The following is a 13,754-nucleotide window of genomic DNA, read 5'->3' on the forward strand; positions in this document are numbered from 1 at the left end:
TTAAGGCTGAATTTGCCAAACCATTGTTCCTAAAAGGGACTGATTTAGCCCAAAGTCAGGCAAAGCACAAGCAGCAGTGACACAACCCCCTCCCCACCATCCATCCCTTCCCTGAGCCCCCAGCCACACAGTGGCGGATCCATCCTACAGATCCTGGTTGTTGTCAGTCCTGGATGTCCTGACACAGTGCTGCATCTCTCACAGAGGGGGTTTTCCTCTCCCCAAGCGTGAAAGCAGAGTGGATAAAACTAAGCCCTGGTTGGGAATAACTGTGGGGGGACCCTGATCCTTCTGTCCCCAGTGTTGCACCGCCTGGCTCTCCTGCAGTGTCTCTGTGCACTGTTTTCTAGCCAAAAGCAAGACATCGGGGAGGGACATTTCCCACACGATGGCTTTGTGGAAGTGTTGGTCTGTGCAGCCCCAATCCTGCTAAAACCATCCCTGCTGCAAGTCCCTGTGGGAAGCAGCCCCCCAAGTCCTGCAGCCCTCACTGGATGCCCACCAGCTCCGTGATGGGGGGAGCGTGGACCATCAGCTCCTCGTATCTCTGGAGGAAGAGCCGGAGCCTGGAGCTGTAGGTGTCCTCGTTGTAGGGCAGCTTCTTCTGCTTCAGGTACTGGGAGACAATGGGCTTGATCTGCAAAAGAAAAGGCAATGTCACCTCTGTGTGGGATACCCTGGTGTTTGGACAACGTTCTCAGCCTGAGGCACCCCAAAAGGAGCCCAGAAAACCCATCCCACATGCCCAAAGCACGGCTGGAGAAGGCAGTACCAAGCCAAAATACCTTTGCCATGAAAATTAAGAGGAAGGTGGTTTCCAGTTGCAGCAACACAGGGAGTTCACCTTGGCAAAATGCCTTTGTAGGGCTCTGAATTAGGAGAGGTGCGCTAATGAGAGCCAGCCACGCATGCTCGGCACTCACACCCATAGTTATCCCATGTGCCCACACAGCCGCCTCGGCAGCGGGGCTGGGAGGTGCCACTACATAATTACCCCCTTCTCTGCAACATGTCTGTGTGGGAGACAGGTCCTGCCAGCCCCGTGAGCTCAAGCAAAGGGCACTGAAAATAAGGGCACAGCATTAAACAAGTGGCGATCCCGTGCTGAAGGACACGGACCTGTCTTAGGATCCCCTCAAGCCGGGGAAATGCTCAGAGCCCCTTTAGAACACACTCCCCACCTCAGAGCAACAAGTAAGGGCATGACCAAAATTATAGGATGTTTGCCTGGATGCTGGCTGAACCAAAAATCAGACTACGCAACACTTGGGATACTTTCCCAGCAGAAGAGCTGGGAGGATCCTGGACTGCTGGAAGGCTGCTTCGGGCTGGAATTTGGGCCAGGAGAAGGAGCAGGGAGCAGAAACCCAGGAGAAACAGGAATGGGATGAAGGGAGGTCGTTTAGGGGCTGCCAAAAAGCAATGAGAGGTCTCTAGAACAGGAGGAATGCAGCGCAGAGAGGTCTGGCGGCAGGGAGAGGAGGTGGTGGGGAGGTGGGTGGTCTCGTCCCCGTGTCACCTCCCAACACTCTCAGCCACCCTGCAGGCCTGCCTCACCTTCAGGCACATGTTGTCGGAGAGGCTGGGGAAGAGGTGATGCTCCACGTGGCAGCTGATGAGCGAGTGGCCGAAGGACCAGTCGAGGAGGGCGTTGCGGGGCAGGTTGAGGACACCCAGGCTCATGAGGTGGATCCGCTTGGGTTTGCGATCGGCCGCGAACATGGGGAGGCCGATGTGCTGTGGGACAGGCGGGATGGGGACCCTGTGGCACCCGTCACCTCCCCAGACTCTTCCCAGCACAGCCAATGGCAGCCCTGGCAGTGCGTGGGCCAGGCTAACCCACATTTTGAGGTTTGATTGCAAACCCCAGAGCTGGGCTTGTCCCTAAAGTCACTCCATCCCGTGCTTGTCTGTCCATGGACACCAAGAAGCTCCCAGGCTCTGTTCCCCCAACTCGCCCATGCTTTGAGCCACAGGCCTCTTCCTACCTCAGGACCTGTAACACCACCTGCACCAACACCTGCAAACACACCAACTCTCCCAATCCTGAAAGCCCCTGCAGACAACATCACCCTCCTGTACTTCACACCCATGTGGCCTGATGTTCTCCCAGGGCCACAGCATCCCACCCAGCACCACCAGCCTGATCCTCCCGGTGACAACATCAGCACAAGGGAGGTGACACCTGAGGCTGGGTGGTCACTGGCCTGTCTCCAGCACTGTTGAGATATCTTGGAGCTTCAGGTCTCTACCTGGAATATGTTGACGTGGATGTAGGGATGTGCCAGGAGGGAGCGGGTGAGCAGCATGCAGAGCAGGGCGGACCACGGCGACTGGAAGCCTGAGACGTGGAGCAGCAGCCAGTAATGGCAGTAAAAACCCAGGAACATGCAGCAGAGAGTCCGGAGAGCTGCCTTCCACTCCACATTCCTCAACAAATCTGCACAAGGAAGAAGAGGCAGCACATGGGAGAGGTGCTGATGTTTCCCTGCCACCACTGCTACACCAGCAGCCAGGCTGCCCAGTGAGCCAAAAACCCTACAACCTGTCCCATCATCTCCCTTTCCCCATCCTCCAGGTTGGCCCAAATCCCATCGACCTGCTGTTTTTTGGGGCTGGGTCCCAGAGCTTCCTCAGGGCAGCTGATCCAGCTGTGCATCATCACATCGGGGATTCAGATACATCTTTGTTTCTTACAACTTGTCAAGTCATTGTCTGTGCTTTCAGCACTGCCCAGAGCTGGGTTGTGCAGCCCAGAGGGCTGGGTTTCCTCAGGCTCTTACTGCTTTCTGAGCTCTTCTCTCTGATCGTTTCCTGGCACCATTATTTCCCCAGAGACACCACTTTGCCTGCCTGAGCTCTCTTTACATCCCAGCCCCCACACTCTCCACCCCATATGCAGCCATCAAACACACCCCGTGCAATGCTCTGACCATCCTGAGATCCACATGTGACACTGAACCCCACAATGGCAGAGGGTCTGAGTTAAAGGACAGCAAATTTTGAGCGCTTCAGGCTCATAATGGCTTTTTCCAGAACTTTCAACATCCAGCATAGGGAAAGGCGAAGTGTTTTCTGAGCACCAGCAGAAAGGAGATGCAGCAGATGCTGCCCCAGGGCAAGTGCAGCACCTCCTGCCTTTGCTGCAGACTGGTGTCCTGTCCCATCAGGGGCTGATGTAGTTAATGTGATGCCTCCCAACAAAGCAGGACCCTTGGGTGGGGTGAGACCTGGACAGTCACAAGCTCCCTGCACCCTGTCCCAGAGTGGCTGGGACACATACCAAGTGCAACCAGAGGGGTCAAGATGGGCACTGCGAGAGGGGCAATGAACATGTAGACGTAGCGGTTCAGGAAAGGAAGTTTCCAGGTGCTGGAGTCCCCAAGGCCGATGACGTTGGTGTAGCCGTGGTGGATCTTCACGTGGTTGTAGGTGGCCTGCTCGACTGTGAAAGCTGAGCAGAGCTGGGCAGAAAGAGAAAGGAGAGGTGGTGCTTACAGTCATGGTGCCAGGGCTGGGCGCTGCCTGGCTTGGGCCTGTGGGAAAGGAACCCAGGGGAGATGTTCTGGAACTGTAAAGAAGCACCCAGGGGAGATGCTCTGCACCCCACGGGTTCCAAACCCATCTGGAAATGGACTTTTTTAGAGTTAAGCACTAGAAACCACTCCCACCATTCCCCGATATGGTAAGGTGCTGATAGGGCATTTCTGGGGGGCTGCCACCCGCGCCCCCCCAGCCCCACTCACCTCAATGAAGAAGATGGCCCACACTTTGCCCCAGGACTTGGACTCGGTCAAGGCGTTGTGGCTGGCCAGGTGGCTGCCCTTGACGGTCAGGGTGTGATGCACCACGCCGAGGGTGAGGACACCCGCCAGGAAAGGGATGGTCTGGGCTGACCGCAGGCACAGGAACCCTGTGGAGAAACCAGCCGGGCAGGAGCTCGGCCACGGACATGTCCTGCAGCCCTCTGAGCCAGGCTGGAGGTGTTGCTGCACCCAAACATGCCATTGCCCTAAACCTGTTCTTCAGCCATGGTGACAGGTATTTACATCACGCAAGCCAGGGAGTTTGCCTCCTCACTGCCCTCAGGCCATCACACTGGAGGTTTAGACACTTCCAGCTGTGATGGCGCTGGGTGCTGCTGGTGCCAGATCCCACCCCACAGCTCTGGCTGGGATCCCACTGGTGACATGAGACTGCCAAGATTTCAGCATCTCCAGGAGTTCAAAAGCAAGGGAAGGTCCCAGCTTTCCAAACATGCCATTGGAGACCCCCTGCTCAGCTGTGTCTCCCTGCACACACCACTTTTGGTGGTCACTGCTACCAAAACCACCAGGGTTTCCCTGTCCCATGGCTGGGCACGGGGTCACATGACTCGCTCTCCTGCACTGTGCCCATCCACCCAGATATCAACCCCTCTGTATCCCAGGTGTCACCATTCTCTCACCCCAGGCTGTACCCCAGGTGCCATCCCCTCACCCCAGGGTGTACCCTGGGTGTCATCGTCACCCACTCTGGGTTTCTACTGGGGTCAGGGTGCCCCATGTCATGGAGTGAAGGGGTTATTGTGGCTTTGTTACAGCCTTAATAAGTGCTAACAGGCTCCCAGCAGTGCAACAGTCATGAGGAGGCGGTGTGACCCCCCCAGGAACCCCTGGCTGTAATTTGGGGCGGCTGAGCTGAGTTACCTGCCGGGAGCAGGAGGAAGCTGCAGGCAAGGATGCTGATGTCCACACCGTGCCGTTCCCACCAGCTGCTGCTCTTCACCACCTTCTGCACCAGCTCTGAGAGCTCGGTCATCAGGGCTTCCTCCTGCTGCCTTCTTAGCTGTGGGGCCCCCCCGGGGGTCCCATCCTCGTCACCCAGCGCTGGTCTCGACTCCCAGCCCGCTGCCATCACCTCTGTCCTGCTGCCGTCAGGTGCTATCTTGTCCCGGAACAGGGGATCCCCCATCCCCCGGAGCCGGGGGGTACCGCTGACCTCACCGTTGACCTGCTGTCCCCTCTGTCCCGCCGTGTCCCCGTTCTCCATCGCCATCTCCCTACTGAGCAGAGGCCACGCAGGGTATGACCCACAGGGGATCAACCCCAGCACCCCGACCCCACCGCGGACGGGCTTCCCGGCTCCCGCTGCCGCCGAAGGACACGGGAAGGGCAGGGATGGAAAAAGATAAACAATCCAAGGAGGACGCAGCCAGTGGACACGGCCGGAGAGCCACCCAGCCTCCCGCCGCACGGACACCCCGGGTACCACCGGGCCACCACAGCCCCCTACTCACGGCAGTCCCGGCTCGGTGGCTCTCCCGGCGCTGGCCATTCCAGGGTGGCCGGTCCGCCCGTGCGGCACCGCACACCGGCGCCGTACAGCAGCGATTTGGAGAAGGGAGGAGCAGGGGAGGACCGGGAGGAGGGCGAATGCAGATTAGCGATGGCAATAATCCGCCTTGGTGGCCCATATCGGGGAGCAGCCGCGGCGGCGGGGCCGCGGGGAGGACACTCGGCGAGGGCACGGGGAGGCGACGGCAGCGGAGGAGCGGAAAAAAAGATGGAGAGAGGCAGTGGAAACGCTGGAGAGGCAGAGGAGCCAAGTGCCTGAAATAGCCCTGAGAAACCCAAGCGGAGCGTTGAGGACGGGGATAGGGTTTCGCTTCTGCCAGGGAGAGGGAGCAAACACCGCCTGTCCCACGAGGGAGGTGTTTTGGGGAGAAAAACGGCCTTTTCCACAGCAGGGAGCCGGCGTTGGGAAGGAGGGGCAGCGCACGGCTGCGCCGCTGCCTGTGCCTGCCCAAACCGCTGCTGCTGCGGGGCCGCTCCCTCCCTCCTCTGTGGTGGGGGACACACCGAGCCCAGGGGCACCTGCCAGGGACCAGGTCACCCCAAATCTGTCCCTAGAAGCTCTGGCACCCAATCCTGACCCCTACAGGGTCCCTCTTCTGAGCTGTTTCCAGAATTTCTGTAAGGGTTTCCTCCCTTTTCAGTCGCTGCCTCCTGATTAATCACCCAGACACAACACAGGCATCCAAAAGATTTGGAGGTGCCTGTGCACAGACCGGGACCTCCTGAGCCCCATTTCCTTACGGAGGAAGGCTAAAACAACATCACTCCTCACTGTGGCACTGGATTTCTTCCTGCTTTGTTAATTTTCCTTACCAAAACCCAAATCGGCTCAACTGATCCACCCAAACCTTAATGAACATTGACATCTAGCAAACCCCTATGGAGTTGCAACAAACAAGGCTGGTTTGCTATACCCAACGCTGGGGTATCTCATCCCCAAAATGAGATGGGCTCAGCACCTCCAGTAACATCACATCACTGCAGTGACATGCAGGGAAGCAAAGCAAACCTCACACACAAGTTGCACCAAGCCCCAGGAAATTGTCATCATACCCTGGGGAAAAAAATTAATAACAATTAAGAAAAAAAACCCAACAGCTGCAAAAGCAGCAGAGCCAAGGGTGCATCAGGGACCTGCTGAGGTTTCATTTCCACTGCAAGAGCTTGTATTAGGAAAGACCATTTCTAGAGCCAGGGGCACTGAGGAATCACAGTGTGAAGCCCAGCCAGTGATTCATTCTGATACACAGCGTGGCTTTCATCACCCGTGGGTGCTGCCAGGCCAGGGGAGGTGGGTGTCAGATCCAAAGGTGCATTGGGTGGGGCTGCTCCTGAGTGACACCTTCATTACCTCTTCATTACCCACTGTGGATGTCACCACAAGGGACAGTGGCAGCACAGTGACATCCCTGCTCCCAGGGCACTGCGCTGCTGTTCCGTGGAGCCAAAGGTGAGCAGTGGTGGAGCTGCCATTGCACAAGGGGGCAGAACTGGTTATGTGGTGGAGGCTGAGGAGGAGGAGGTGGGGATCAGCCACACATCCAAGACCAAAATGATCCGTCAGGATCTCTCTGCAGCCAGCAGCAAGAATGCCACTGTGCACGGGCAGAGGCTGGTGCATGGCATCACTTGATCCTGTTGCTGCCACCAGGACCAGAGACCACCTGGGAGAAGAGAACAACTAGTGGGTTGAAAACTACGTGGGAGAGGCTGAGTTTTGCCTTCTGGGAAAAAGTGTTGAACCCACAAGTGCTTCTTCCTTTTAGGTACAGCCAAGGTGGGAGTCACAATGCTGACAGGAGAGCAGAAACCATAAAGAGAGTCTGCAAAGCCAAAAGGACAGGCAGAAGATTGTAGCCCTGAATCTGCTGCCTTGCAGAGCTCCATTTTCAAAAGAAACTTTTTCAAAAGAAATCAATTCGCATCTGATTTTCCACCACACACAGGGCAAATCACAAAATCCCCACTGACCAGCTGAGATTTTAGGGATCAAAGCAAACACTGACTTGGCCCTTGCACCGTGGACACAAACACCTCCAATTTAGCAGGAAAAACATATTTAAGACTCAGAAATCATTCGGCACACAGCAGGGCAGCTGGAGAGGATCAGTGTAATCCCTGGAGCAATGAGCTCCTGCCAGCAGCTGCTAACCCCACAGCTGCCCCTCGCCCCAGGCAGCATGGGGGTCCCACAGGCAGACTCCACTGGGGATCAGGCCCCCACCACTGTCCTCATCTGACCCCTCTGCCCCTAGAACTGAGCCCAGCCTCTGGAAAGGCCAAATTTGCCCCCCAGCAGGCTCCTCCCATGTCCCTGCTCCCAAACAAGGGGAAAACGGGCCATTTTATCCTGGCACAAGTGCATGCCTGCCAGGCTGGCAGGACCTAGTGGCTGCAAGGTGCTTCCTGCTGACCCCTCCCAGGGTTCTCCCAGCCTGTGGGGCAGCACCTGCTGCAGCCCCCAAAAGTGCTGTTTCCAGCCCCAAATCCAGGAGTTTGCAAAAGTTGCAGCATTTGCACGCCGGGAGGGGGGGAGAGCAGAGCCTCCTCAGCAGCCCCTCCATCCCTACAGCCACCCACCTTGCTCACCCTCCTCATCTCCCAGGAGACAAAGGAGCAGGCTGCAGGGGCTGGTGGTGGGGCACCATCAGCTCCCCTGGCTGCTGCAGCCAGACACCCCAAAACCACCATCCCCCCCTCACCTTAGCATCACTGGGGTTGCAGAGATTCACTTTTATAATACCTGGTATGATTCCCCTCCCCCCCCATACACAGACCTTTTTCAGTCCAAGCACATTTGGGTAATTAACTTAATGAACGATTAATTACCACCATCCTCTGCCCAGCGGGGAGAATTTAAGCACAGTGCCTTTTGCCTTTTGGGGTTTGGCAGAGCCACGAGGTCCTCAAAAAGGAGAAATTCTCCCGATTCATCACCTCACCCCGCCCCTCTCCCTGAGCCCAGCGGCCGAGCGAGGAGCTCCATCTGCAGGCAAAGCTCTGCCTCCATCACCCCGAAAGTGGCTCCATTCCCCCCAAATTCAAACACAAGGGTGTTTGGCACATCGCGAGTTCCACAGCCGGGCAGCTCCCACAGCTGCTGCCAAGGTGGGAGATTAGCTCAGGTTCCCACTCACCCACCCATCCCAAGGCCACCCCACGGCCAGCTGGGACACCCCAAACCCTCCATCCCTGGGGCTGTGGGATGAGGAAAGAGTGAAGGACAAGCTCGGGAACCTCAGGGCAGGCACCAGAGGGAGTCACAGCTCCGTGCAACAGCTGCTTGCACTGTTGTTTGGCCAAAAGCTCCAGAATCCCTGCCCTGGACTGGTGGGCTCCAAAGGGATAGTCAGCCCTGGGCTGGTGGGTTCCCAAGGGATCTTTAGCCCTGGGCTGGTGGGCTTCCAAGGGATGCTCAGACCCAGGCTGGTGGGCTTCCAAAACTTGAGACCCAACCTGATCCATGTGCCAGGGCAAGAAGCTCTTAGTGGGTGCTGGGGGTGGCACAGCCACGGAGCCCTGGCCCAGGGGGTGCAAAGTCCCCTCCCAGGGACAAAACCCTTGGGTGTTGCAAGGAAGAGCTATTGAGCCCCATCCCATGGGGGGCAAAGTCAAGATCAAGACCTTGGGTGCAGCCACAGCCTTCCTCCAAGCTCCAGTGGTGCCCAGGTGGGACAGGGCTGGCAGAGGCAGCGAGATGCCAGACCTATCCAGGGCCTTTTGATATCCCACGTCCTCCCAGCCCTGCCAGGACATGGCAAGTTCATGCTTTAAACCTTAAATAAACACTGTTCCTGGGACACCTCACTGTTTGCAGAGCACAAGTGGTCACTTTGGGCAACAGAAAACTTCCCGCTCACGCTCAGCAGCTCTGGGAAGAAACTGGATGCCAGCACTGGCTAATCTGGGCGATCTGTTTGCTTGGCTCAGACCGGACGACAGCGAGACGGGGCGGGCAAAGCCAGGCTGCCCTGCGCCGGGTCGTGCACCAGCTGCGGGGGAGGCATTGTGGACAGAGGCCTGGTCTTATCCAGGCTCTGTGTTGCTCCAGTGCCACCCTGCGCTGCCCCAGCACCTCTTCTGGGAAGTGGCTGAATGGCAAAACCCCACAAAGGGCATTGTCCAGCCCTAAAGGGGGTGCAGGCCCCACACCCCCAGTGACGTCCACACCGTCCTTTCCATTGCTGCCATGTTTTTCTCCTCTGTTTCACCTCCACGTGGGAGTGCTGCAGAGGTCAGATGTGGGGAATTGCTCTGCTAAACCTCAATGATGTTCACTCCAGGGTGAGAGGAGCTGGGATTTACCTGCCAGCAGCAGCCAGGTGTGGAGACATCACCCTAACTCCTTGCTCCTGTAAGCTTTAGGGGCTACACGGCATGGCAGAACCTGAATGCTCCCCACTCTGAGGTTGGGATGATGGTCCTCCAGGTCCTGGCCAGGCCAGCATGCTGCTGTGCTGCAGGGATAGACCACGAGCACCCCACCACTGGCAGAGCAGTGACAGATCTGTGCGAGTGCCAGACAGAGCGGGAGGTTCTTCCTTGTGTGGGGTTGGATACATGCCTGGTCTGAGTTACACCATGAAGCGAAACACAACCTCCTCCCTTCTCCCCTTTCCAGCAGCCACCTGCAAACACAAGAAACTCAAAGCTCAGGGACAAGCCCCAAGGTGTAATTCCTTGCCTTCTCAAGGCTGGGTGAGACCTGCAGCAGTGGCTGGTGGATGGAGGCTCATTCAAAGCACATGAAAACCAAACCCAGCACAAAGTAACTGAGCCCTTGGACATCCCAGCCCAGGGATCAAAGCCACAGCACCGAAACTCACCTTTGCCCATGAGCACCCCAAAAGCCTCTGGGACTCACTGTATGTCCACCACCAGAATATCCTGATACCGTACCTAGACTGTGTTTTCAGTTTTATATATCAGAAGTGAATAAAGCAGTTGTCATCCACCCCTGCTCCAGCCCGGCTTAATTTCCAAAGCCTGACTGGAGGTGTCAACTAATCACAGACTTCCTCCACTTAGCAGCTCAGGGCCAAGGTAATCACTGGTTTGGGTGCCTCTGCTCTTGCCCCGACCGAAACTGCTTGCCCCCACCCCTCTGTGCCTGGCGTCACTGCCTGGCCAGGTGTTACCCAATGCAGGAGTGCGGTGGAGATGCCGTGGGCTCCGTCCCTTTCCGCTTCCAAAATGCTGAGCCTGCCGACGACGGTGCCACCAAGGGATGGCTGAGTCTTCTCACCTGCTGGCCTTGCAGCTCTTTTGTGACCCTGGAGTTCTGCAGGGTCCTGTCCTGGCAACAACGGGCCCTGAGGAGAAAACCAGCCTCCACTCCAGTGCCAGTCATCAGCCAGAGATTGAAACAACACTCCTGGGCACAACACTACACTTCTAGTCCTTGAAAATTAAATAAGTTTTAACTTTTAAACGTGGTACTGCCCAACCCCAGCCCTCCCAGGTGCCCTGGTCTCCAACCAGAGCCACCAGGACCAGCCACACACATGTCCCCGTGGGCAGGGACCCAGCCCAGCAGCTCCCCATCAGACACCCACACAAAATTTTTAGTGCTGGGTGCAGGTAGGGTAACTCCAGGCTCCATCCTCTGCCCTCTCGAGGAAAGAGGGACATTTCCAACCTCCTCAGCATGCGGAGGGAGGATGAGGGCCTCAGGATGGCATTACCCAGCACTTGCCAACTTGGGCTGGGGCCATGGCTGAGCAAAGATGGTTTGTCGGGATGGCTCGGTGCCACTACCTACAGCTGCTACTGGGGGCCGTCTCCCTGCCAGCTTCCACTGCTGGATTCACATGCCAGAAGGAAAAGGGGCTGGGAGGGAGAGCAGGGCTCAGGGTTGAGACTCTTTTATCTTCTCTTCCAGGAGTTTTTGGACAGGCTCTGTCAGGGCTGCTGTGTTTGCCCAGTCTGATGTGGGTGCCAACCAGTACCTGGGTCTTGACTCTGTTGCTGCTCTTGGTGGGATCAGGATACATTGAATTCATGGAAACCAGGAATTCCTGCAAGACAGAAAGCTCCCTGCTCATTAAGAAGCCCATGGACATCTTTAACTGGCAAGAGGAGGGATTGCACGATGCTGTCCCTTGCACCTGGGATGGGCACTGCCCTCGGCCAGGCACAGGTCCATGCTCTTCCCTGGCATGATGAGTTGGTGCCACCCTGGGTGCAAACAGCAATTATATGCCACGGTCCCTGGGCAGGTACCCAATCCCACACTGCTCCAGCCGGAGGGAAGGCGAGGGCAGCTGGGGCCATGATGTAACCTGCCGTGCCTGGGAGGCAGTGCCTGGAAGGGAGCGAGCCGCCCAGCCAGGGTGGGAAGCCAATGAGCTGTGTCACTCATTTGGGCTGGAAATTTGGTTGGGAGCCAAAGGGCTGCCCAAATCCAGCCAGACTCCAAGAACGCACCCTCACCTCGCAGGTCTCGCACAAGCAGAACCTATTTTCCCTCTTTCAGCTGCTGTGGGGAGGTGATGGTTCAGCTGAGGGCCTGGGGAGAGGGGCTGTTGCAGCTCCATCTCCCTGCCAGGCTTGGGGATTCACCCAGCCAGTACCCAGTGTGTCCACCTTGTCCATTACATCCCTCCCAGTGGGCACAGGCAGCTCACCAGAGCCTTGCCGAACTGGCCACCACACTGAGGGCAGTTTTTGTTTCTTCTTCCAGGCGAGTGCCCAGTGCTCCCTGCCATCCAGAGGGATAACTCACATGCTGCCTGGCAGCTATTTCATCAGCATGGCCAGACCCATACAACCAGTTAGCTTGGAAAAACACGACTCTTCTAATGATACCTTTGGAGCAGTGGTGCTCCGGATCCCACTCCACCAAGGGAATATCTGAAGGAGCCCAGAGGAGGTTGTGGGTCAGCTCTGGCTGGCTCATGGCTTTATCCCCAGTCCTGCCAGCACCACTGGGTGAAGGAGCCATTTTCCTTCCCTAATGCCTGAAAACTGGCATTTTTGCAGCCTACTAAGAAAACACAAACACCAGGAAAGCTGTTAATCCTCCAGCTGGTTTTCCTATGAAAGAAACATCTCCCTGGCCCCATTCCTCCTGCTTTTCCCCTCCCACCATAAGTTGTTGCAGGCAAATCCAAGGTGCTGCTCGTTAATCCCAGCCTGGGGAAGCAGGAGCCACCCCTGACCTGAGCAACCTCACCTCACCAGTGTGTTTTATTACCGACTTTGACAAGGTCCCTCTGGGATCGGGGTCAGTGGCAGCTGGAGCTCACCGGCGGGAGGGCAAAGTGGGGCACAGCAGAAGAGGGAGGAGGCCTATGAAAAAAAAATAGGGCTTAGAATAGAAACCAGGTTAGGGCTAAACTGTGGGTGTAGGAGCTGTCGCGGCAGGTAGAGCTGCCTGCTCTGCCAGCCCAGGGGACCCGAGGGCCTCCGAGCCATACTCGGCATTCCTCACCAAATTTTCAGGGTTTCCAGTCCTCCAGTTCTAGAAGTTGCTGGGCTGGAGGGCACAGGGAGAAAGGGACCACAGGGATGAGACTGGGTGCAAAATGAACAAGAGTTCAATCCTGAAGCCATCACTTCATCCTGCAAGGGCTCTTCTGGTCCATCAGATGGCCATGACCCTCCAGAGGGTCCTTGCTGCCCCACAAGTGCCACATCTGGAGCAGCTGGAGAGTGACACAGCAGGAGAACCCAGAGGGCAGTTCTGCAGAAAAAAGTAGGGTTTGTTTTTACCTTTCTTCCTGTTTGGGAAGCAAACAATCAACAATGAGCCAAGCTTGGCACAAGGTGGAGATAAGTCTGGCCTCCTGCAGCGCTTGCTGTGGCACAACGAGCGTCACGAGGACCTTGGCACAGCCTGGAGTGTTCCTCCGAAGTGCATGGAGAGTTCACAAGGTGCTGCTGGCACCTCCCAGTCAGCTGCCAGCCCAGGGAGCCCAAGGGTAGCCGGATCTGCTGGAAAACACAGAATCCGTCCTATGACCACGTCCCTGGCTGGGTCATGGCCAGCTGGAGCCAGACAGGGAGCTGATAGCAGGATTTACCAAGATAGGCCAGAGGCAGTTCTGGGAATAGCCCCGCTGGCCAGCCTGGGTCTGCTTCCCAACAAGGATGTCGCCTTCTGGCACGTGGCAAAGATCATGCCTCTGCGAGACCAGGAGACTTGCTGGAAGAGGGATGATTAAGACTGGTGTTTCATTGGAAAAAGGGGTGAAACCAGTCTCCTTGGAGAGGATAGGAAATCCCAGATTCAGCCTGCACATGGATCGATGGGTTTTCCCAGCCCACGGACACCCTGTCACACAGGAATTCACTCCATCTGCTCAACAGTGGGAGAAAACCTTCTCTCAGACATCTAAAAAATATCCCTGTGACCTCTGCTTCTGCCTAACAGCAGGTGTCCCTTTCCCATAGTAAAAAGTCCTGTGGTCAACAAAG

At 56.8% G+C, this 13,754-nt stretch overlaps 1 protein-coding gene and 1 long non-coding RNA gene across 4 annotated transcripts; both read right to left on the minus strand.

Annotated features, from left to right (window-relative positions):
- Positions 1–5,482, minus strand: FADS6 (fatty acid desaturase 6). Of its 3 annotated transcripts, none has more exons than XM_027654704.1 (7): positions 5,279–5,482; positions 4,689–5,041; positions 3,747–3,913; positions 3,284–3,464; positions 2,253–2,440; positions 1,558–1,737; positions 1–637 (listed from the first exon to the last, which is right to left on the minus strand). In XM_027654704.1, exons 1-7 carry the CDS (start codon positions 5,314–5,316, stop codon positions 488–490), a joined length of 1,257 nt encoding a protein of 418 aa, XP_027510505.1. In that variant the 5' UTR covers positions 5,317–5,482; the 3' UTR covers positions 1–487. The 3 variants fall into 3 exon arrangements, with proteins under 3 accessions (XP_027510505.1, XP_027510504.1, XP_027510506.1); XM_027654703.1 differs by having other exon boundaries at positions 4,689–5,044; XM_027654705.1 differs by lacking the exon at positions 1,558–1,737 and having other exon boundaries at positions 4,689–5,044.
- A 5,099-nt stretch (positions 5,483–10,581) lies between these two features.
- On the minus strand, positions 10,582–12,237 carry LOC113952382. Its single transcript, XR_003529526.1, has 3 exons — positions 12,144–12,237; positions 11,285–11,353; positions 10,582–10,648 (listed from the first exon to the last, which is right to left on the minus strand). It is a non-coding gene; the product is annotated as an uncharacterized LOC113952382 (long non-coding RNA).
- Positions 12,238–13,754: the final 1,517 nt, after the last annotated feature.

This window comes from Corapipo altera, unplaced genomic scaffold (assembly GCF_003945725.1).
Source record: "Corapipo altera isolate COAL_440 unplaced genomic scaffold, ASM394572v1 343, whole genome shotgun sequence".
Taxonomy (NCBI): Eukaryota; Metazoa; Chordata; class Aves; order Passeriformes; family Pipridae; genus Corapipo; species Corapipo altera.

What these genes read in the sequence shown, in the direction of transcription:
- FADS6 (XM_027654703.1), bottom strand. Translation starts at nt 5,316, where the DNA reads ATGGCCAGCGCCGGGAGAGCCACCGAGCCGGGACTGCC. An exon ending in GACCCCTCTGGTTGCACTTG is followed by an intron (nt 2,441 to 3,283) that starts GTATGTGTCCCA and finishes TTCCTTGTGCAG; the next exon opens with ATTTGTTGAGGAATGTGGAG. An exon ending in CCGACAACATGTGCCTGAAG is followed by an intron (nt 638 to 1,557) that starts GTGAGGCAGGCC and finishes TTTCTTTTGCAG; the next exon opens with ATCAAGCCCATTGTCTCCCA.